Source organism: Vulpes lagopus, chromosome 12 (genome assembly GCF_018345385.1).
Source record: "Vulpes lagopus strain Blue_001 chromosome 12, ASM1834538v1, whole genome shotgun sequence".
In the NCBI taxonomy this organism is placed as follows: Eukaryota; Metazoa; Chordata; class Mammalia; order Carnivora; family Canidae; genus Vulpes; species Vulpes lagopus.
Window position 1 is genome coordinate 43612219 of NC_054835.1, and position 26152 is coordinate 43638370.

The 26152-nt window shown below is 36.6% G+C and overlaps 1 protein-coding gene across 3 annotated transcripts in view; it reads right to left on the minus strand.

Annotated features, from left to right (window-relative positions):
- Positions 1–26152, minus strand: part of NSF (N-ethylmaleimide sensitive factor, vesicle fusing ATPase) — a 149605-nt gene that overhangs the window by 41877 nt on the left and 81576 nt on the right. For all 3 annotated transcript variants that reach the window (XM_041726122.1, XM_041726120.1, XM_041726121.1), the window contains exons 10-15: positions 19156–19321; positions 18292–18366; positions 17922–18109; positions 9227–9322; positions 6586–6742; positions 3592–3725 (exon numbers count right to left, since the gene is read on the minus strand). In XM_041726122.1, coding sequence (XP_041582056.1) covers positions 3592–3725; positions 6586–6742; positions 9227–9322; positions 17922–18109; positions 18292–18366; positions 19156–19321 — 816 coding nt within the window. The remainder of the gene's footprint in view (positions 1–3591; positions 3726–6585; positions 6743–9226; positions 9323–17921; positions 18110–18291; positions 18367–19155; positions 19322–26152) is intronic.

Genomic DNA, 26152 nt, shown 5'->3' on the forward strand with positions numbered 1-26152 from the left:
CTTAGCCAATAAAATATGATGCTATTCTAAGAAAAATCTAGTAGGAAAATGGGGAGTAGTGATTTCCCTAGTTCGGTAGTTCTACAAAATATTATTTTTAATTGTGAAAAAACCTCAAAATAAACTAAATGTTCAGCAAAAGAGGACTGTTTAAACGAATATTACACAGCTATTAACGTAATGCTGAGATACACTTGAAAAAAAGGCAATACATTAAGTGAAAGCAGGTTTAAAACAGTATGTCCATATGATCTCCAATACACAAAGTGTGTGTCTGAGTATAGAAGAAAATTGAAGGACAGATACAGACTCTCTTTTTATTTTCTTCTGTGCTCTTTTCTCTATTTTCTAAATTATTTTTGTGATTTAAAAAGCTGCACCTTTGGGGAGGAGCAGCACCTAAAAAGAAAGGCCCTCTCCAGAACTGATGAAAAATTACAGATTATTTGTTCTCTGAAAAAAGAAAAAGAAAAAGAAAAAGAAAAAGAAAAGAAAAGAAAAGAAAAGAAAAGAGAGAGAGAGAGAGAGAGAAAGAAAGAAAGAAAGAAAGAAAGAAAGAAAGAAAGAAAACTATCTTCCTATCCTAACACTAAAAATGAAGAGAGGAGAACAGCAGTGGGAGGTAGACTAGAAATACTGAGGAATGGCATTTATATTTCATTTTCAAAAGCAGCCTGGAAGTCTTAGCACCCTTAGACTGGTTTGAGCCCGCAGGCTTTTGTCAACCTATCATTAGGCAACAATGTGAAAACTATGTGCAGGGAAAGATTTTGCAATATTTCTAATATATTTCTAAGACTCCTATGCTTCATTCTTTTCTCTGTTCCTGTACTTTAGTTATAGGGAATGACATTTTTTTGCCAAGGAAAACCAAAAAGTTTCATATGAATTTATTATACTGATGACATGAAAATAATTTTTGTAACTTTAAGGGTGCATGGATGATCCAGACAGTGAATCATGAATTGAAACAATTTTGAATAAGCTTGTATAGACACTTACTTTTCTATTCCTTAGCCTTCCACTCATCTAAAACTCTACCTTGAAAGGCTTTAACAATTTAAAGATTAAATCGTAAGTTATTAAGCCATTAATTTAACCATTTAAGCCTCTAAACCCAGCACATATTACCTTCCCCCCTCAAGTCAATTTGCAAGAGATTAAAATAATAAAAATGATAATATCTCACACTTACAAAGCAGCTTTGATCTGTAGGAGCCTAAAGTGCTTTTTTAAAACTTTATAGAAAAACTAGGACCATTCCACCCACATCTCAGAGTACATCTGAGGTAGAAGCTGGCAGCTGGTGAAAAGCAATGGAGTAATTTACCATCTACACAGGAGACTACTACTTTTGAACAAGTATAAGGAATAGATGGAGTTAGGGAAATGCAAACAGAATTAGCTGTTCAATTAAATACTACATTCGATGGCCACAGATTCCAATGGCTATTATTTAAAGTTTCACTAGAGGAAGTTGTTTAGGTTCCCTTTAGAGGGGAAAAAAGTAAAAAACAAAGAAAAGCCACCCAACCAACATTAGGCAAGTTACTGGTTCTAGTGATTCTGTCTAGATTTTCCCCAGAAGGACAGATACTACTGGTTTCACTTCAGACACTGAATAAACAGACTATGATATTTAAGTTCTTTTTGTGTCTGGCAACATTTCTCTCTCTTTCACACTCAAAGACCTTTATATAGAATTTTTTTAAAAAATATTTTATTTATTTTACTTTGAGAAAGCGAGTGTGAGAGAGAGAGAGAGCACACAAGTGGGGTGGGGACAGAGGGAGACAGAGAGGGAGAAGCAGACTCCCCACTGAGCAGGGAGCCCAGCAAGATGCAGGGCTCATGATGCAGACTCGATCCCAGGACGCTGAGATCATGACCCGAGCTGAAGGCAGACGCTTGACCGACTGAGCCACCCAGGTGCCCCATACAATATTTATCTTGATGCTGCAGTATACAGGACAGGAATCCTGGTTCAAGCTCTGCCCACTCCATCCATTTGAAGCACGCTATTCGAACAATGTTCTGCCACCTGCACAAACAAGAAGCTAACTTCTCAAACTTCCTCTTTTTTTTTTTTTGGAGTCTGCTTCTTTTAAAACATTAATTTCCTCTTTAGTCTCTTCCCTTAAGAACACCTAAAGCAATTGTATCCTCTATCTTTATAAAGTGGGGGCCTAGGAGTGAGGTTAAAGAATTTTGGAGCTGTTTTTATTAGGCAGCACCCCAATTCTCAAAGCTCTTTTCTCCGATCCTGATTTTCCCATATTTCCTTAACTAACAGTTCATATCTATGAAAGATCAAGCATGAAATATTGGATTTAAGTAAAAGAAATACTTCAACTAGATATAAAAAATAACTTCTTCATTGCCTGTGAGTATACCAAATCAGAATTATCAGTAGGAACACAGGCTACCAAGTGACGTGAAACAGTCATTACATCTTCATCATGGACTTCTCTTTTTAGAGTAGCCACTTACTATCCTAGAAGCCTTATATGGTATTTGCTTGAATGTAAGAGAGATGGACCAGACAGTCTTAGAGTCCTCAGCTCTAGGATTCTATTCTATGTTGCTCTTTCACTGACAGTTCAAAGTAGCTGCATTAAGAAGGTGACAAATGGCAATTAGAGAAAGGAAGAAGAAGGATGAGGACTACATTAAGTTGCCAAGCAGACTCTGATTGTTACCTAATAGACCACCATCCCTTTGTTGGGGTTTTGAGCATATCTTTCCAATGATATACCTCTGTTATTTCCCAAACTACATAGTCAATCTAATTGACTCAAACAGTGCGATTCTGTACACTGATAAGAAAATCTGAAATGAATTTGCTCCACTCTATTGAAATACTTTTTTAAGATCTTATTTCTTTTTGAGAGAGACAGAGAGAAAAAAAAGAGAGAGGAGGAGCAGAGGGAGAGGGACAAGCAGACTGCACTGAGCACAGAGTCTGACATGGGGCTTAATCTCATGACTCTGAGATCATGACCTAAGCATAAATTAAGAATGAGACTCTGAAATGACAGCCATCAGGCACCCCTCTACTCAAATACTTTTACTTTGAATTTTCTTTCAATCAAGTTAATACAAACTTAAGAAATGAAAATTAACTGTAATATGTAATATTACATATGTATAATGTAATAATATGTATTAAACAAAACATAATTTGGGGGCATCTGGGTGGCTCAGTTAAGCATCTGCCTTTGACTCAGGTCATGATCTCGGGGTCCTGGGATCGAGCCTCGCATTGGTTTCCCTGCTCAGCAGAAGTCTGCTTCTCCCTCTCCCTCTGCTCCGCACCCCACTTGTGCTCTCATGCACAAATAAATAAAATCTTTTAGGAACCCCATAATTTGGAAGATTAAGCAATGCTAATAAAAATACATTACAAAGTTAAATCTACCTAAAATAGTTATTGTTTTACTCAAATTCTACTGATAATTTAGTTCCACTTGAGAAGCCACTTGCTGTGGCTTTTACATATATACATGTACAAAGATAGATATACACATACATGTGTACGTGTACACATATCTAAGAGATAGGAGATTAAAATGAAAGTAAAAATCTTGATACCTTCTTCATGGCCTGACACTTGGCTGTCTCAGAAAAGCCAATCATCTTATCAGGAGAACAGATCTTGATGAAGGGGAAGTTGGATTCCTCTGCAATCTTTGCTGCTAAAGCAGTCTTCCCACTATGAGGAGGGCCTGTGTAAAGATACGCAAGTCAGGGGAAAAAAGCCAACCTAAGCAAAGGGGAATAAAACAAGTTTAAACGTTTATCCACAATGTACTGAGGTCTCAACTAGTTGCTCATTAACATTTCCTGACACAATTTCATAGCAGACATGTTTTCTCTTATTTATTAGCAACTAAACTTAATGAACTGATTAGCATTTCTCAAAGGTATGATGAAATACATTCCTTCTTTCTTTCTCACAGTCTTAATCTTTCAAACTCTGGCTAAATATATAAAATGCAAGGGTTTTTTTTTTTTCCCTAAAAAAAAGGGAAAGAATGCATACAAATGCATATCTGTAACTCATGTTATTAGTTCCATCAAATCATATGTCTAACAAAAAATATGATCTTCTTAGAAGATGACATTGGGAGCAGGGAAAAAACCATCTAATAGAAGCAAATGTGACCTACAAAGCTAAAATTTTAAAGATTTAGGCCTTCTCATAAAGGCAATTGAATCTGTAAAATCAACTGTATTTAAACATCTCCTCCTCTTCCCTTTGTGAACTGGAAGATGTGTCCCTCTCCCAACCATAAACCAACCAATTTTTCCTTCCCATCTTCTCAGGAACCTACACTGACTGTATGTTCTTCCCCATATGTTCCATCTCTTCCTCTTCCCTATCACCCTTCCAACAGCATATCAGCATGCTTTAGTCTACCTAACAATTTAATAAACAGAGCAAAAAACTCTGGATTCACACTTCTCAACACCACTCCTTCTTTTACCTTTAAAATGGAACTTCTCTAAATAATTATCTACGCTGGCCACCTTCAGTTTTCATTTTCCCTCCATCCTCAAACAAACCCTATGGCTTTCACTGCCATTACATGGAACAGGCTTTCATCTGGGTCATCAATGACCTCCATATGTCACCAAATCCAACAGATACTTTATCTGTTGGCTTCTCAGAAATATTTGATACAATGAACAACTCCTTTAAAAAAAGCAACATACTTTTCTTGACTTCTGTGATAGCTTCTTCTCTTTCTCCCCCTCTTACCTCTCTGGTTACTCTTGCTTAGTGTCCTTTGTCAACTCTTCCTGCTCTACTTGGTTCTTAAATGTTGGCATTTGTCTAGCCAATGTCCCTTTCTGTTTCAATCCCCTTCCCACCTAGGCCTTTTTCACACACTGGTCCCTCCACCTCAAACATCTTCCCCAATTACTTTGCTGGGCCAGCTTCTCTTCATCCTTCAGGTCTTGGCTTAATGTGTTTCAGGGAGTCCTCACTCCCAGACTTTGGAAGGAATGAGATTCTGCTGTCATGTGGACTTAACAAACGTTTCTGTTGTACTAATTATAATTGTCTTTTTGTTGTCTGATTGCTGAGGCGAGGACTTCCAGAACTATGTTGAACAGCAGTGGTGAGAGTGGACATCCCTGTCTTGTTCCTGATCTTAGGGGAAAGGCTCCCAGTGCTTCCCCATTGAGAATGATATTTGCTGTGGGCTTTTCGTAAATGGCTTTTAAGATGTCGAGGAAAGTTCCCTCTATCCCAACACTCTGAAGGGTTTGATCAGGAATGGATGCTGTATTTTGTCAAATGCTTTCTCTGCATCTAATGAGAGGATCATATGGTTCTTGGTTTTTCTCTTGCTGATATGATGAATCACATTGATGGTTTTACGAGTGTTGAACCAGCCTTGTGTCCCAGGGATAAATCCTACTTGGTCTTGGTGAATAATTTTCTTAATGTGTTGTTGGATCCTATTGGCTAGTATCTTGTTGAGAATTTTTGCATCCATGTTCATCAGGGATATTGGTCATTAAAGGCATTCAAATTGGCAAAGAAGAAGTCAAACTCTCCCTCTTCGCCGATGACATGATACTCTACATAGAAAACCCAAAAGCCTCCACCCCAAGATTGCTAGAACTCATACAGCAATTTGGTAGTGTGGCAGGATACAAAATCAATGCCCAGAAATCAATGGCATTTCTATACACTAACAATGAGACTGAAGAAAGAGAAATTAAGGAGTCAATCCCATTTACAATTGCACCCAAAAGCATAAGATACCTAGGAATAAACCTAACCAAAGAGGTAAAAGATCTATACCCTAAAAACTATAGAACACTTCTGAAAGAAATTGAGGAAGACACAAAGAGATGGAAAAATATTCCATGCTCATGGATTGGCAGAATTAATATTGTAAAAATGTCAATGTTACCCAGGGCAATTTATACGTTTAATGTACTAATTATAATTGTAAACAAGTAACTAGTGAATAGAATGTCCTTGGCCTTTTTGTCTACTTGGTAAAATCCTAACTAATCCTTCAAAATCTAAATTAAACACCACCTTTAGCTTTCTTTGATCATCCCTAGGCAAAATAACTTGCATTCACACACATCTTTACACATAAATACTGTACTTAAGAATTTGTTTACATGCCTTTGTTTTCATGACCAGACTGAACTCTGTGAATGTCTTTATATCCTTAGCAACTGTTTCAATGCCTAAAATTACTCAATGAATACTTATTTAATTGAATCGAGTATTATGAGGTATCATATAGTCTATTACATAAGATAGTACTCAGTGAATATGTAATTGACTCAGGTACTCTGTGGTAGCAGAAGTAACAGAAATTTAGATACACTCCCGCAAGAAAACTAGTGCTATCATTTATCAACAACATTCTACTCCAAGAAAACTTTAATTTATGCACAATACAAGTACATAGTCTGGATTACTATTTTTAGATAATGAAGAGATTTAGAATGGAAAATAATCCATTTTTCTGGAATATGCTAAATAAAAAACTTTGTAAAAGTGCTTTTTTTTTTCTTTTCTCTTACTGCCATCTCTTCATTCTTTCTCACCTTCCAAAAGGACGCTAACCAGTGGTGTACGGTCACTATTTTTAGTCTGTTGAACCAGCAGCTCCCCATCTTCCAGAACTCGAGTAACTGGATCACCCCATTTGATAATACCATTCATAATGTAACTTGCATAATCCTCTTGGTTTGTGCCAAATGCCTATGGAGGAAAAGGATAATTTAAACCATTTTGGTTGTTAGTATAAAAACTAAAACACTTAAAAGTATAAAAGATGAGTAATAATTCCTACACACTAAAAGTGTTGAGCAATATCCTTATTAATGTAAAAAGTTCGAAAAGCAAATAAAAGCAAAAACAAAATACCCATTATTTTATAATTCTTATTTAACCTTTACCCAGTAGTGAGTGGGGTATGGGGTGTGGGGAGTAGTGACTTAGGGTGACTTTGCATGATTTAGGAGAATAAAACAGATTCTTGGGTCAGATTCTACAAGAGCCTAAACCCTTGTAATCCCTGAGAAAGGTAGTTCCAATGCGCTTGTTTCTGTAAGGAATACACTAGTTGTGGCCTTCTATTAAGAACAAAGAGAAAAAGAGGTTATAGACTTAGAAATTAGAATCAGCTCAGCAGACAGAAATACTATCCTCACAATGGCTGTAGGTGTCTCAGATTAAAATGGGAAATGAAGTGGTAATGAGAAGATCTTGTCCATATCAGCTTGGTGGTGGGGGACATATGCTAAATGGCACCAAGGTAAGCCTAGGTGTGTAAATATAAGACTCAGAATGAGGTAGAAAGGAGTAGCTATAGTAAAAGACTAAAGTATGAGAAAAAGGAAATAAAAGCAATACTATATATAATAATCTTATGTGTGCTCGCTACATATTAGAGCTTAAATCACATCCCTCTTCATTTTCAGCTTCTACTTTCACATTGTAACTCCCATCAAGCCAGTTGCCAACAGGAGTCAGTAACATTAATATTTAGTGACTTAAGTGAACTGTGTTTTCTTAAGGTTGACAAGTGAAGAAATGAGTAGGAACACATAACCCTACTCATTTCATAATCTAGGGATCACGTATCTTGAGAATTTCAAATTTTAAAAAATTATCACATCCCTCAAAAAGTCAATTTTTCATCTCCCAACTTATGGAATGATTTTAACATTAGAACTTGTGGCCCAGGGACGCCTGGATGGCTCAGTGGTTGAGCGTCTGCCTTTGGTTCAGATTGTGATCTGGGGTCCTGGGATTGAGTCCTGCATCAGGCTCCCCAAAGGGAGCCTGCCCCTCTCTCTGTTTCTCTCATGAATAAATACATAATTTTTTTAAAAGAACCTGTAGCTCATAGAAATCATTCTCTCTAATACTGTCTCTTAATATACAGTGGTCTCATTACTCTGTTATTTTACCACCAAATCATTTTGCAGACCACCTTCTCATCCTTGCACACACTAGTCCTTTGATTCCTAAATAAAGAAGAAAGTTATAATTCCCTGGTCTGGATACAGGACACTAGATGGCCCTATAAAAAGTTATAAAAGAGGAGCCTAGGAAGCAGTGGTTGAATGGCTACTGTAAGGAAACATGTAGACTGGCTTTTGTCTTTAATGATTCCAAGTACACCCTCCAAGTCTCATAGAAACAGCAGCAAGATACCTGTACCAGGAAACAGTGACCCTCCCAGGCTAAACATATATAGGAGTCTTCCTTATTTATTCTGTCATTTTATTTTCTGCCTTATCCCCTAGACCCATGTAATAAATAAAAGTTGCTAATTACTAGACTAAGTAAGTTATCTTAGTTTCCCCTTCCTGGTAGCCAAATTATTTGTCATTAAGAAAAATCTTGGGGTGGTGGAAGGGGAGGTGGGCGGGGGGTGGGGGTGACTGGGTGACGGGCACTGAGGTGGGCACTGATGGGATGAGCAGTGGATATTATTCTATATGTTGGCAAATTGAACACAAATAAAAAATAAATTTATAAAAAAATCTTAGAATAAATCAGGCTGTGCTCTAATATTTTCAGTAACTATTAAAAAGGACAAGAGCAAAAAAATTAAATCATTTCCATTGCTCAATAACTTCTGAAAGTAATTAGTTTATATTTAAAAGTCACAATAATCATAAAAAAAGTAGACAGGGCTAAACCAAATTGATTTTTGTCTTTTAAGGAGATAGTTATAACAAATAATTACTGTCAAGAATATAGAATGAACTTATACAGACCAAATAAAAATAAAGAATAAACAATAAACAATACAACAGAAATATAGGCAAAAGACATGAATAGCATTTCACAGAAGACATTCATCTGACCAATAAACTTACGGAGAAATGCTTAACTTCATAAGTAATCAGTGATATGCAAATCAAGACTAAACTGAAACTTCATTTTACATCCAAATGAATTGCAAAACTTAAGTCTGACAATACCACGTGTTATGATATGGTGATCTCCCTATCATGAGAAATAATTTACATTAAGTACTGATTAATTACCCAGCCACCAGCATTAATGTGCAAATGTTTCTCATCCTGGTCACTTCCAATACTGAGATTTTCTGATTTTTAAAAGTATGTATGGTATAGCCATCCAGAATATTTGGGTAAAATAGCATTTACTTTTCTCTTGAATTATGGTAATTTTTTGGCTTATCCATCATTCAATATTTATACTCACTGGTTTGATATCATTCTCCAAAGAAGCAAGGAAGTCTCCTCTTGTCACCTGCAGGCTCTCTGCTTTCTCCATGTCCACTTCCACCTTAGTACTGGCCTAATTAGAAATAAAAACAAAATGTAAGGACTTCCAAGATTTAAGAATATTTTCAGTCTAAGAACATAATACCCGAGGATTTAAAAAAGCATTATTTTCACAGACAAAAAACATCCCTCAAATTCATATACATAACCTTTGCCTGAACAATTCCACTTCTAGGAATTTACCTCTGAATATATCCACAAATGTATGCAAAGTTACCTATATCAGGATATCCATTAGAATAATTTATAATAGCAGAAGATTAGAAGCAAATTAGAATGTCTAGAGGATATCAGTTCGGGAAATTATGACACATTTGTAACAAAGAACATTGAATAGCTTTTTAAAATATATATATATTTATTTATTTATTTCAAAATAAGGCACGAAGAGGAGAAAATACATTCAGGGGGTCTCTAAGAACAGTGGTTCTCATCCTTGGCTGCATACCAGCATAACCTCTAGAGCCTTTAAAGATATACAGAAGCCCAGCCCCACTTCCCTCAGGATTTTGATTTGACAGGTCCAACAGAGGGTCTATACATTTATATTTTTATAAAGTGCCACAGGGGATTCTGATGCTCAACTAGGTTTGCGTGCCATTATTCTAGAAGACTATGGACCTACAACTTTGATTTGTAGTCATACTTTGTGGTTGAGAACCTATGTGCCAGCTCCAATATTCTGCTTACTGCACCTGGAGCTAACACTTAGAATAGACATCTGGAGAAGCATCAAGGCCTTTATCAGCACTTGGAGCTGCCTGGACCTGATGAGTGATTGAGATACCAACACATTTTTAAATGTGACTGGGCTCACTCCCAATAGCACAAGGCAAGTGAGTCAAATTTTTAAATGGCATTACGTTTTTTTAAAAAGGTATCTTTCAAAAAAATCTGACTGTAAAACAAAAGTAGGTTAAGCAATATCAACCTTCCATCGATTATTATAAAATATGATTCATATTCTTTTAGAACAGATTGTTGAGACAAATGAAATGACAGACATTTTGTAAAAAGTCAGCCTTATGGGATAAAAGAAACTATGTCTGAAAACTGGATCAAGATGGCAAACAGAACACATTTATCTCTCTCCTGATCCAAGTCCCATGAAATGACAAAGTTAAAGAGAAAGGTTAAAAATCATGGAAGATACATCCAGAAATTTAACACTGACCGAAGAGGAGTCTCAGAAGGAAGAAGAGAAAGGATGACAGAGAAAAAACAACAGAAGACAGAAGAAAAAATGTTTTCCACAGCTGAATAAAAGGAGTATCTTTGCAGTTTAAAAGATTCAATGAGTGCTGGAGGGATGAGTAAAAAAAAAAAAATCCCACATCTGTCTAGACACACTGTTGTAAACTATCACAACACCAAAGGTGAAGAGGAAGTCCTTGAACCTTTTGGGGAGAGAGATTCAAGTTAGCTGCAAAGAAACCAGAATAAAACTGGCATCTCTCACCAGTAATACTAGAAACTAGATGACAATGTGGTCTTCAAAAATATACCCAGCTATCTCTACCAGAAAATAATCCTCACATGCACTTAGGGAGGTACAGGCAAGAACTTTCACAATAGTACTATGTACTGTTCTAGGTACTAGAGACATATCAGAATATAAAAATGACAGGATTCCTGCCCTCATGGATCTTACATTTTAAATTATGCTATAATATTCTAGAATACTGAACATTTGTCCAAAATAATGAAGACTTATAAATACGGACATGGAAAGCTATCCAAGATACACTGTCAAGTGAAAAATATAAACTGTAGTATAATTCCATTGATTTTTTTCTTTAAAAAGCGCACATACAAAAAAAAAAAAAAAGCGCGCACACACACAAGAATGTAAATGTAAGGAAAACAGACTATAAAGATATAACCCAAACACTGGCTATTTCTGGAGAGGGAAAGGGAAGGGGTATTTGAGATAGACTTTTTCACTTTTCCCTTTATCACTTGGCATCCTTGAGTCTTCTACAAAGAGAATGTACTCATACGTGACTTCTATATTTTTAAAAAGAAAGTAACAAATAACATTTAAGTAGATATAATAGATTCTACTTAAATACAGAGAACAATTACCATTTAAATTATTAATAGGGTTTTCATTGGCACATATTAGGCATTTAATAAATATTAATCACATTTAGGATACCCGAGTGGCTCAGTTGGTTGAGTCCAATGATTGGTTTAGCTCAGGTCATAATCTCAGGGTCATGGGATCGAGCCCCACATCAAGCTTCATGCTTGATATGGAGTCTGCCTGAGAGATTCTTTCTCCTGCTCCCTCTCCCTCTGCTCCTCCTCCTATTCATGTTCTCAAACAAACAAAATTAACCACATTTATTTGACATTTCGGGTTTTTTTTAAGTTATTTATTTATTTATTCATGAGAGACACAGAGAGAAAGAGAGAGAAGAGAGAGACATAGGCAGAGAGAGAAGCAGGCTCCATGCAGGGAGCCTGATGTAGGACTTGATCCCGGGACTCGATCCCAGGACTCCAAGATCACACCCTGGGCCAAAGGCAGGTGCTAAATAGCTGAGCCACCCAGGCGTCCCTTATTTGACATTTCTAAGTTAAAGAAAGGAAATGGTGTTACAAGAAACAAGAACCTCTATGAAAAAATTATAGTGCTCAGTTCATAATATATAAATCTCTTTAGTGTTTTATAGTTTATTTTATTATTATTTATTTATTTATTTTTAAAGATTTTATTTGAGAGCAAGAGAGAGTGTGAGCATGAGAGGGGGTGGGGGGACAGAGGGAGAGGAAGAAGCAGGCTCCCTGTTCAGCAGGTAGCCAGACACAGGTCAATCCCAGGACCTTGGGATTATGACTTGAGCCAAAAGGAGACACTTAACCACTGACCTGCCCAGGTGCCCTGTGCTTTATAAAGTATGTTCATATACATTATTTCATTTCATCATACCCATTTTTGCTTTTATCCTTATATAAGCCTGGGAGTTTTCTTAAATTAAGGGTAGGGGCAGCCCCAGTGGCCCAGCGGTTTGGCGCCGCCTTCGGCCCAGGGTGTGATCCTGGAGACCCGGGATCGAGTCCCATGTCAGGCTCCCTGCGTGGAGCTGCTTCTCTCCCTCTCCCTCTGCCTGTGTCTCTGCCTCTCTGTCATGAATAAATAAAATCTTTAAAAAAAATTAAAGGTAGGATAATTTTTTTTAAAGATTTTATTTATTTATTCATGAGAGCCACACAGAGAGAGAGGCAGAGACAGGCAGAGGGAGAAGCAGGCTCCATGCAGGGAGCCTGACGTGGGACTTGATCCTGAGTCTCCAGGACCACGCCCTGGACTGAAGGTGGCGCTAAACCGCTGAGCCACCCGGGCTGCCCAACTTTTGACACGTCTTAAAGAATTCTACAAAGTGTAACCTCTCAAGTGAATGTGAAGAAGGAGCTCCAACAGAATCATGTTAAAACCCAATGAAGCCCTCAGCCTCCAGCCTCATTCCAAATGTCCCCTCTCTATATAGCCCTGAGTTTCTACTATGATGTTTTGTGTTTTGATTTCCTCTGCTGGTTAAAGTGAACTCAAATGATAGAAACATACGGCAACATGAAGTGAAAATCTTAACTTCTGACATTTGCAAAAAATGATTGATTTCAGGACTGAAGCTGTGTGAAACTTATCTTTTTTTACTACTAAAAAAGGACTCACCCAATGAATTAAAAGTGAATTAAGATGGCTAGGGGAGAGTTATTTTACAACAAGTTGTCAGGTATACCAGGAATTTTATAAATTACCTAACTGTAAACAATCAATATTCTAATTACAAATTATTCCTGCCTATTCATTAAGTTTTCTAAGGACTTCTCTTGGCTAACTTTTACTATTTTATCAAAATTAGTAAAATCTAATTTTAAAATATTCTATAATTCTGAATTTTTACTCATTCAGAAAATCTCTTTTCATTTGTTTGAATTACTGTGATTTTTTCCTGCATTTTATTTATAACAGCTAATCAATATAGAAGAGGCAACATCTTTCAGCTTATACCTGCAGAAACTAATAAACTTGTATTTCAACACTAGCAAATATCAAGTGGTCACCCTTAAATTTCATAACCTTTTAAATCTGACCTTTCAAAGTTCTTATCATTCCTCTTAAATTAAGGGTAGAATGACCTTAATCAATCAAAATTCTACAGAAAATAAATAATTTTACTGAAATTCTGCAAACATAAATCAGAGCTTTGATTCAGGTGTAGAGTGTTTGTGTGTTGTGTGTGTGTGTGTGCATGTCCTCAATTTACTTCCTTACAACTAATTAGAGCAGAAGAAATTTGAGTTATGAATCTTTTCTACCTGAAGCAGAAATTCCTTTCAAGAAAAAATAACCAAATGTCACATGAATTTCAGTTGACCACAAACATGGGTTCAAATACAAATGACATGAATATCAGGTGTTTACAACTGGATTTTTTCCTCGTTTCAGAAAACTTGAAAAAAGTCCAAAAGGGAAGACTCATTTTGTTGATCCACCTGTCTTTATTTAAACCTAATAAATCTTTTGAAAAGGATGCAAAATAAAACTAATTATGGCTTTTAATAATACAAAGACAGGATATTAGAACAGTTGAATGCTGTGGATGTTTTAAAGTTGTATATCAACTTCAGATCATAAATTTCAAATTAAATACTTACTAATCAATCACTATTAGTAAAACTATGAACATCTACAGCAATGGAAATATTACAACTTTATGCCTTTTGGTTCAGCTGAGGAGTCTTGTTGGGAAAAGAGTGTTTAAAGACCTTTGATCACACAGATTTTTTTAAAGATGTAGAAAAGGAAATAAATGGTCACATTATTTCTTTTTTTTTTTTTTTTTTTAATTTATGATAGTCACACAGAGAGAGAGAGAGAGGCAGAGACACAGGCAGAGGGAGAAGCAGGCTCCATGCACCGGGAGCCTGACGTGGGATTCGATCCTGGGTCTCCAGGATCGCGCCCTGGGCCAAAGGCAGGCGCTAAACCGCTGCGCCACCCAGGGATCCCACATTATTTCTTTTTGGAGGCTAAGGGTTAGTGTCCTATAAACCTTTCTCTTCCCTGAAGTGCCTAAATAGTCACTTGTATTAGATATTTCATAGATACTGAAAAAAATTAAAAGCTTTTGGTATAAAAGATACTGATCACAAGTCAATATGCGTTACCTAAAGTTTAAAAGTAGCCACATGGGAAAAGTGAGAGCAAGAGTATCAACTATTTGCACTACTTCTTACTTGAAAATCTGAAGGATAACACATTCTGTACAATGGTAACTAACATTTACAATGGAAAAAATTAACACTGTAAATAGTCAACAAATTCCAAAACTCAGGCGTTGGAAATGATATATATTGGTGTGCTCTCAAATTTGCCAATAACAAAAATAGAAATAATTAACATTTATATACTTTGTAACACACTTCCGTATATAGTAATTGACTTGATTTTCACCGGAGCCTGATGAAGTAGTTATTTCCCCCTGACAGAAATAAAAAAGGGTGAGGCACCTGGGTGGCTCTGTCAGTTAAATGTCCTCCTTCGGCACAGATCATGATCCCAGGGTCCTGGAATTAAGTCCTGTATTGGGCTCCCTGCTCAGCGGGGAGCCTGCTTCTCCCTCTCCTCTCTGCTTGGGCTCTCTCTCCCTCTTTCTCCCACTCTCTGTCAAATAAATAAATTTTTTAAATCTTAAAAAAAAATAAAAAATAAAAAAGTGAAAGGAGTATAATGCATAGCCATACCTTCTGACTACAAAATCTGTGATCTTTCCACCATCACTTTTTGCTTTGTGTCTATATAAACCCAATATGTACTTGAAGAAAACATGCTCTTTAGTGAAAGAATGGTTTAGAGTGACATTTTGTGGTAGGACTATTGTGGTAAAAATGACAATTGACTAAGAAAAATCTGGTGGCCTGTGCCTATGAAAACTCTGATAATATACCAGACACTTTGGATTATATCAAGATGCACTGATGTGGTCGGAGATGAAAGATCAGTATGGTGGGGAACAATCCTCACATCATTTACACAATTTTTCTTGAAGTCCCCATCACTTCTAAGACATTTCTTATGGCAAGGAGAAAGGGTGAATGGGTGAATGAATAATGGATGGATGGATGGATCCATTCTATAAAGGACCCAATACTGTATTTCCCACACTATCCTGACTTTTGGCATTCTTTTTTTTTTTTTAAAGATTTTATTTATTTATTCATGAGAGACAGAGAGAGAGAGAAAGGCAGAGACACAGGCAGAGGGAGAAGCAAGCTCCATGCAGGGACCCCGACACGGAACTCGATCCTGGGTCTCCAGGATCAGGCCCTGGACCGAAGGCAGCACTAAACCGCTGAGCCACCCGGGCTGACCAACTTTTGGCATTCTTAAGCTAGAACAAAGTCACTTCTATTATGTAGGGAAATTATGACTTATGGGTAGAGCCTGATTCAGAACAGAGACATACGCCTGTAATCTTAGAAATATTTACCAAACATCTGCTATGTTCTCAGTATTTAGATCTATTTGGGGCACTTGGGAGATTCAGACACGTATAAGATATGGACTTAAAGTCTAAAACAGAGATTGACAAACTTTTTCTGTAAAGAATGAGATAGTAACTATTTTAGGCTTTGTGGGCCATGCAGTCCTTGTTGTAAATATTCAACTCTACCATTGAAAGCAGCCACTGACAAGACATAAATAAATGGGCATGTTCTCCAAAAACATTATTTATAAAAGCTGGTGGTGAACTGGATATGGACCATGAGCCACAGTTTGCTGATCCTCTGGTTAGAACCAGTGATAGGATGTTGCCAACTCCACTCTCCATGATACTCCACTCGACTCCGCTGCCAGGGTGAGCTTATGTTTTAGCACGATGTCACTGCTATTCTTAAAACTCTTCAATGGCTTAGCACCACTCACAGGAAAAAAAGTCCATACTTCTTAGCACAATATAAAAGGCTCTTTGTGTTCCACTCCCTGCTTTAGTCTCCTGACTTCTTCACCACAATGTCTCTACCTCCCCTCCCCTATCTTTTATGATGAAGCAAGACTGAATTATCCTAACGCACCATGCTATTTTGTGTATCTGTTCCTTCTACCTACCAAGAGATGCATTCACCCAGAAATTTCTGTGAAGCATCCCCTCACCTCACAAGTTGACCACATATGACAACTTTCCACTTCCTTATGTCTCCTGTACTTTCTATTACTGAATGTGGAGATTAAACTGTGGGCTGCTTAGCGGTAGATGGTTTAATTCTTTCAGGTGTAGCATTAACCGCCAAGCACAGGATCTGGCATAGAGTAGGTGCTGACTGAATCTACTGTGAACCAAAGTCAGTCAAAAACATACCATAAGTGACACATTACTATTTCAAGAAGGAAGACAATAAATACTTCTTGAAGGAGACAATCAGAAAAGATTTGAAGAAAGTGGTATCATATGAACTAGGTATTAAAAAGACAAGTAAACATAGAGGGTAAAGACTTCTGCAAAAGCAGAGAAGTGAAAAAATAAGTTAATGCCTGATGACCAATGAGTATTTAAGTTTGGCTAAAGTATGGAGAATAACTGGGAACACATTTGGAAAGGTCAGTTTAGGGTCAGATCTAGAGGACCTTAAAGATCAGGCTAAGAAGTCTACTTCGTTCTGAAAGTTTCTGTAGGGTAGAATAGTATGAAATAGGAAGACTAATCAAACATAAAGTGAGTAGAAACTAAGGACACTGCCAATACAGAAGTGACAAAATTTGGCAAATGACTTGATGTAGGGTGCACCAGAGTGGCAAGAATTAAAGATAATCCTGAAGTTTTACTCCTGGGAAATTATGATAAACAGGAAAATAGGAACAGGTAGAAAAGCAGTTAAAAAAAAAAAAAAAGGCCGTGAATTTGGTTTTGGAATATTAAACGTGAGGTCTGATAAAATATCCAGGTAGAGGCATTTTATATAAATCTGAAACTGGGAGAAAGAAGCTTTCAAAAGATGAGATGTAAATCTGGGAGTCATCCATCTATCCCTGAAGAGAACAGATAGTAAAGACTCAAAAGCATTTTATCAACATAAATGTATCCTGGTTATGTCTTCCTACCACAGTATCAATAATGTTATTGTACTAATTTGCAAACATGTCCATCCGCCTGACTCTGAATTCCTTGAGGGGAGAGGCTGTGTTTTATCATCTTTGTGTCTCCAGCTTAATAGTCAGAAAACAGCAGGTATTCACAGCATATGTGCTGAACAAAGCAGCCTCCATAATCCCAGCAGCCACTGTAGAAACCCAACTTCCTATGACATGTTACAACTCAATACGGTACAAAGATTAAAAATTAAATTCTTCATCATCTTCATATTCACATGTCTGTATCAGATGGTGGCAAACTAAGGCAGATGTGCTAGTGGTCACCGTGGGGCAGATGCCAGCATTACCACTCTGAAGCTTTGGCAGTTGACAATTCCTATTTACTATGCCTCTTCTCTGTCAAAAGTCAGCATTACTATAGCCCTTGGCTTGTTTGAAAGGAAAGAGAAAGAACACTGACACAGTATTTAGAGAGCTGCAGATTTCTAATGTGTTAGTTGATTTTCCTGACCTTAATGTGTCGGTTCATAGCAGTGGACTGTGCCGCCCGCACCAGACCTTCCAGTTCAGCACCACTGAAATTCTTGGTCTCTACAGCCAGTTCTTTAATGTCTACGTCAGCAGAGAGTAACTGATGCCCTCTCATCCGTGCTGTGTGGATATGAAGGATCTGTAATCGACCTTTCTCATCTGGTAAGCCTGATAAAATTGAAAATAAAATAGAAATTATTATCCTAATGCTTTTCTTAGGTATTTAAGCAGGTAAGCATGTGCTCTTCATGATAGACAACTTCTCTAACCAAAATAAAGTTATGGACCCTGCTCTTACTAATGAATTCTAAACACACAACCTCCCCCCAATCAGTGACAGACCTGCTTACCTATCTCCATTTTAACTTCCAGTCTTCCAGGTCGAAGGAGAGCCTCATCTATCAGATCTGGTCTATTGGTCATTCCTGAGCACATATTTCAAAACAAAATAACAATAGTTCAAAAATAAGATAAAATCTCCCTTTAACATATATAAGAACAGTAATTTCTCAAACAAGCTAAGACATTTTATAAACGTCAAATAGAAAACTATTTATTCTCATTTGTTCTTGATCTGTTCTAAATGAAATACCTGAAGACTCTACTTTGGTATTTCACTATATTATATAGCCAATGGACGATAAATGTAATGAAAACTTCAAATATTTAAAAAGAGAGGGTAAGGTTCAGAGAGGCTAAGAAGCCAAAGTGAGAGAGGGACAATGTGAACATTATCTGTCCAACCCCAAAGTCCCTCTCTTTTTTTATAGGCCAATGGTTTTCAAACATCATAAATATCAGAAGTTTTGTTTTGTTTTTAAAGTCATCTTCAGAAGAACCTCAGTATATGAAACAGTTAAAAGAAGTTATAATTGGGATACATGATCTGAAGCTCACTCACAGACCCTGAGGCACCTCTGAGGGCCCCTGGAGGCCTATAGGATGCAATTTGAAAACCACTGCATTACACTGTGCTGCCTTTTTCATCTTTAAGCTATGAGCATATACCCATGAGTCACTAAAACTCACCTTTTATTTGTCCTATTAAGGCTAGACATTAAAATACGTACTTAAGATTCTTCAATATCACTTGATTCTAATTTGGAAACATGGGCAGTACAGTATTAACTACAACCTACACAGATCTTACTTCAGAATCTATGTGTCTAATGTTTTTGAAATCATAGAACTTTTGTTTTTTAAAGAAAACATACCAATGACTAAGATGTTGTTCAGTTGCTCTACCCCATCAATTTTGGACAGCAACTGGTTGACGACAGTGTCATGAACTCCTGTGCTACCAGCCATGCTCCCTCTCTGCTTGCAGATAGCATCAATTTCATCAAAGATGATTATGTGCAAACCACTGTTAGCACCAAGCTAGTGAGGGAAGAAATTATAGTAAAGGTCATAATTTGAATATATTACTAAACAAACTAATCAAAAAAAGCAAAACAAAGCTGTCACAGATGGATTTTGCTTTACTTTGACTAATAAATATAGCAGATATAATCATGACTGCTAGCCCCTCATTTATTTATTCATTCATTCATTCATTCATTCATGAGAGACACAGAGAGAGAGAGAGAGAGAGAGACAGAGACACAGGCAGAGGGAGAAGCAGGCTCCATGCAGGGAGCCCGACGTGGGACTTGATCCTGGGTCTCCATGATCAGGCCCCAGACTAAAGGTGGCGCTAAACCGCTGAGCCACCAGGGCTGCCCCTGCTAGCCTCTCTTCCTATTGGAAACGCATTCTCAGAATTCTGCAAACTGATAAGGCATTCCAGAATGTCATATTTAATAGCCATAAAACAATACACATTATGTATTGATGAATGTGAAGAGTCCATCAAATAATCTGTTCATTGACACACATTTCTTATCTCACTTTTGAAAGAACTCCTAATTATCAGATGCCTGTGTTAAGTCAATGAATGGCAACTCCCATTTTCCTTGAATGTTGGTGAGAGGACTGTCTCAGTTGCAGATTTAAAGTTTGTCTGTATATTATATAGTTAAGGAGTAACTCTACCCAGAGGTAGACTAGGAATGGGCAGATGATGGAAACAGGTGAACATGATTCATATTTGGTTATATCACATGAAAACAAAGTACTTCTTCCTAACAGCAAAGTGAGAGACATAGTTTATAGAATATTCAAGGGGGTGTTGCTTATTCCACACAGTGATTTGTTTGAATTTATTGAATACAGAATCATCATTACAAGAAAACTGTTTATATATGGGAAACTTTTAATAGACACAAATACTTTCGAATGCTAATAATTAATTAACACAGACCTTCTAACAATTTATATTCAAGTACTTAAGTCTCTTATTAGGAACCAAAGGAAGCATAGTCCATAAATTTTTTTTAAACAAAAAAGTATCAGGATTAACAAAACAGGTAAAAATGAACATAACTTACATATGGATAATATAGATGGTGGGCATAATGAGATTCAGGATTAGATATGGTTGGTATTCATTAAACCGCTGGTAAGGAATCCTTTTTTTAATAGAGTTGGGTTTTTCTTTATTCATTATAAAAGCATTAGATGTTAACTGAGCAAAAGTTGTAAAACAAGTTAAAAATAAATCATGTCATATCATACCTATGGCATATATAATACCTAAAGATAAATGCTATTAACATTCTGTTAATTTATTTCTACATTTTAAATTTATTTTAATTAAAAAATTGGGAACTCATAGCATCTTGTATTCTCTTGAACATTAACTATTCTTTGAACACTAAAATAGTTATTTTTGCTTCTATTTGCAAAATAAATGATTACAGAAAATGTGGAAAAATACTAAAAAAATCTAAAGAAATCACAATCATCCAAAATTCAACTAGTTACAAATAATTCATATTATTAATTAGGTGCTGTGTAGGTAGTTTGTATACCTTTTTTTTAGTTCAGATATTATCTTCAGCCCTTTCATATGGCTATAAATATGACTATATAATTTTTAATGGCTCCACAATATTTCATTGAATGACTGGTTACATCTAACTTCCTCTAACATCACATTACTTCCTTCTTATCAGGGACGCCTGGGTGGCTCAGTGGTTGAGTGTCTGCCTTTGGCTCAGGGCATGATCCTGGATTCCTGGGTTTAAGTTCCACCATCGGGCTCCTTACATGGAGCCTGCTTCTCCCTCTGCCTGTGTCTCTGCCTGTGTGTGTGTGTGTTTCTCATGAATAAATAAAATCTTAAAAAAAAATGAACAGGGAGCCCAACACAGGGGCTTGATCCCAACGCCCTGAGATCATGACCTGAGCTAAAGGCAGATGGCGCACCTAATTTTATGAGTTTTAAAATTATTTTTACTCTTAAAATTCTTATTCTTATTCTACTCTTAAAATTCTTTCCCATTACATACTTCTATTTTCTTTTTTAAATTTTTACTTTACATATAATTTTTCAATATATCTGGAGTTTCATTTTTGTTATTTGGTACATGTGAAGTAAGAATCCAAGTAATTCTTACTCAAACAACTAACTGATCCAATACTGTAGACTAAATAATCTTTTCTTCATTGATTGAGATGTCATTTCTATCAGGGTTTATATTTTTATATTATTACCAGCCTATTCTGCTATAGTAGTAAGGTTAGGCAAGCTTGCTCCCTCCGTAGATTATTTTTTGATTGAGATGTCGTTTCTATCAGGGTTTATATTTTTATATTACTACCAGCCTATTCTGCTATAGTAGTAAGGTTAGGCAAGCTTGCGCCCTCCGTAGATTATTTTTGTCAATGATTTTGACTATTTTCAACCATGTTTATTTCTACATGAACTAACATTATTAGACTCATTCTACCAGAGTAAAAACAATCTCCATCAATTAAAAACAAAAAAGTTAAAAACAAAAGATCCAATTTTTGACTAGAATTAATTTAAAAATATAAATCAGTTTAAAAAGTACTAACATCTTTATAGCATATTTAGTTCTTAATAATGATATATTGGGGTACCTGGCTGGCTCAGTTGGTAGAACATGCGACTCTTGATCTCAGGGTTGTGAGTTTGAGCCTCACACTGAACACAGAGATTATTTTTAAAGAGTGAATAATGATATATTTATCCAGTTATTCAATATCCAATTATTCAAGTCTCCTAATAGAGTATTATAGCTTTAGTCATAAAGACTCCTACTTAGGCTTTTTGGTTGAAACTATGAATGAGATTTTTTCCATTTTATTTAGAAATAGTTTATGTTAAGTTTGTATACTTACTCTATATCTGGCCACTGTACTCATATCTAAGTTTTGTGTCCTCTTTACTAAAAGGTGTACTTGTTTGGGGTATGAGAAATTGTCTCTGAACAAAGACATTTATTTTTTTAATATTTTACTTATTTATTCATGAGAGAGACAGAGAGACAGAGGCAGAGACACAGGCAGAGAGAGGCACGCTCCATGCAGGGAGCCCAATGCAAGACTTGATCCTGGGTTTCCAAGATCACGCCCTGGGTGTGAAGGCAGGCACTAAACCGCTGAGCCACCCAGGGATCCCATGAACAAAGACATTCAGAAAAAGAGAGATAGTAATAGATAACTTAGAAACATATAGGGCCACTTGAGCAAAAGGCTCAGAAGTAGTCAAGTCCCAACAGAAGGGTTATAACATTTATCTAATATTAGAAGTTATTACAGCACAGGGACTGAAATACAGAAGCAGACCTTTCTACAGAAACAGAGGTCACTAAAGGATTTGCAAAAGCAAAATGCTCTTTATATAAAATGTTTTTAATTGTGACTTTAGGATGAAAAAAAAAGAGAAGTATGCAGTTAGGTTGGTGAGAAGCAATAGTACAAAAATGAGGTAAAACGAATCTGTAAGAGAATTTCAGTAATGGAAGTGGTGATGACTAAAAATGCAAAGTCCTAGGTTTGATTACTGACTGTATGTGGAAGGGGAAGTGACAACAAAGATAAAAAATACCTTGCAGTCATAAGATGCAGAAAAAAAGATACAAGAGAAAATTTTTTTTTAATTTCTTCCATAATAATATTAGTGTCAACAGGACATCTTTTATCTTTTTTTTTTTTTAAAGATTTATTTATTTGAGAGAAAGAAAGAAAGAGAGAGAAAGAGAGTGCAAGCGTGAGCAGGGGGAGGGGCAGAGGGAGATGGCAAGAGAGAATCCCAAGCAGACTCCTCACTAACCACAGAGCCCAATGCAGGGCTCGATCCCACGACCCTGAGATCATGACCTGGGACAAAACCAAGTCAGATGCTTAACCGACTGAGTTACCCCAGGTACCCCCCCAATAAGGTCATCTAATTAGAAATGTCCTCCAGAAAACAAGGTATACAATCAGACAAAAGAGCACAGAACAACAGGTCTGGAAGTCACCTCCAAACAGTAAAGAAGAGTCTAGTAGCAAACTAGATTCTGTAAGAAGATGAATCATACAATTAAGCTGGAGAAACATAAAAGACAGATTCTGGGCTGTGATACCACATGATGTCTCCAGTAAAGGCAAAAAGGAGGGTCAGGAAAACATCACAAAGATGAACTTGTTACATCCAAAGTAGGAAAAAAAGTTTCCAAAACTGATATGAGATTGGATCTAAAATAAATCTGAATATGCAAAGTATTTTTTAAAATAAAAAACAGATAAAACATTATATGATCCAAAATTCCACTCCTGGGTATATAGCAGCTCTGCTCATAATTGCCCCAAACTGGAAACTCAAATGCCCTTTAGAGGGTGAATGGATACACAAACTGTAGTACATCCATACAATGGAATATTACTCAGCAATTAAAAGGGATGTTTGATACATCCAGCAACATGGATGTATCTCAAAGATAATATGCCATGTGAAAGAAACCAGTCTCAAAAGGTCATATGTTAAGACCCCATTTATATGCCATTTTTGAAAAAAACAAAACTATAGGGATGGAGAACAGATCAGTAGGTACCAAGAGTTATTAGCAAAGGGAGACTGACCATGAAGGGACAGCATGAGGGAATTTGTGTGTATATATGTGTGTGTGTGGGTGGGGGGGTGAGTGATAAATGTTCTGTATCTAGATTTTGAGAATGGTTACATGAAACTAAACATGTCTTAAAACTCACAAAACTGCATACCAGGTTAAGTCAGTTTTACTTCATAATAATAAATTTTTAAAAACAGATACAATATCTTATAATACTTATATTCTATTATTCATATTTGGATTATTGTTCACTCTTTAATGCAATTCTCTGCAAGATGATAGTCATATATTCATCAAGATTTCCAAAATTTAACTAGGTTTTCCCTGAACACTACTTACAGATTATTCTCCTTCCACTAATGTTTTATTTTTTTTTAAGATTTTATTTTTTTATTTTTAAATTTTTATTTATTTATGATAGTCACACAGAGAGAGACAGAGAGAGGCAGAGACACAGGCAGAGGGAGAAGCAGGCTCCATGCACCGGAAGCCCGATGTGGGATTCGATCCCGGATCTCCAGGATCGCACCCTGGGCCAAAGGCAGGCACCAAACCGCTGCGCCACCCAGGGATCCCCTCCACTAATGTTTTAAAAACTAAATTTGAATCTGAAAAAAATTAATTTCCTCAACATAATATAGTCATATTTATTGAACAGATGTCTGATGATAAATGATAGCTTGTTGCTTAAAAAGAGAAATTCAACACCGAAAGCTATCCTCTTTCCAACTGTAGAAAAGACTGAGAGTAAGGAATTGGGACTATATCCTTAGCTTTGCCAAACACTTCTGTATGATAGGGTATTAATTCTTGCCATACGAGGACACTCCTGTTTGTGACTGAAAAACCGAGATTCTAGAATATTTTTCATAAGACAACCTTTACTCAAGGTTGTCTGTCAATTTAGCATGAAACAAAAAACTGCTAAAATGTATAAATTTTGCTGTCAATATGCCTAATATTGCCACTGAAATCATGACTTCCTTCTCAGTCTGACCTCAAAAATCATCTGGATAGGATACCAGAGACAATAGGAACACTGTAGGACCAAAGAAACACTCTGTCTTAAACATAATTCAGTACCATTCTGACCTTTTCAGAACCTTACTAATCTTATGACCTGTCATCAGGTGTCTCCCCCAACCTAGTCAGCAAAACCACATCAATTTTTACAGGTGTGTTACTTAAATAAAGGTAAGTTCTTGTAATGAGTTAGGAGTAAGGTAAGGAAGATGTCGAGATTAATGTTCAGAGATTAATATAGCTGACTCATCAATAAACACTTTACCAAAGAGTTTAAATTTCCACAGAGCATAAATAAAAATTTAAAAAAAAAAAAGGGGGGGGGGATCCCTGGGTGGCGCAGCGGTTTAGCACCTGCCTTTGGCCCAGGGCGCGATCCTGGAGACCCAGGATCAAATCCCACATCGGGCTCTCGGTGCATAGAGCTTGCTTCTCCCTCTGCCTCTCTCTCTCTCTCTCTCTGTGACTATCATAAATAAATAAAAATTTAAAAAAAAATTTCCACAGCACAATCCTCTTTAATTCACTGGCCTCTGGCTCCGTTCTTAACATCTGCAAAGTCTTCCTCCACAGAAACAGAGCTGATGCTGTTGAGCCCATGGCAACTGCCTTCAATAATGGCTGTTCTATATTTAACCAGCTTGACCTATATGTAAGTGTTCATCTCTGTCAGCCTGGACTGTCCGGAATCACAGAGGTGATGCTCTTCTTTATTATGTAACCCACATCTACCCTCCATGGGGTCATTAGCTGAGTATACCAAGCCATTCCCAGATGTAAAAGTTGAGAAAAGGCATAACTGAAAAGGCTGACTAGGTTAATATCTACCTAGAAATTCTTTGTGGAAACTATCATAACAGATTTTATAAAATGCTTCTTTAGGGGACATTTTGACTCACCCACACCTAGTGCCCAATCCTCAGTATACCATCAGGGTCCATTAGACACAATTTCAATTTTTAAGTTTTTGTGTTGAATAGTTTTAACTATTTGTAAATATTGGTATTTCATGACTTTTTTTTATTAGAAGTCTTCCACAGAAGAAAATGGAAAATATTTTTTAAAAACAGAATACAGAAACAGAACAGAATACAATAAAACTCATTCTATCTTGCAATTACCATATGAGACCTGAACATACGAACAAGAAGTTAATGGGATGGACAGCAGCAGGGGGAAAAAAAGACCTTGTGTCAGTGAAAAAAGCAGACCTGAAGCATTAAAA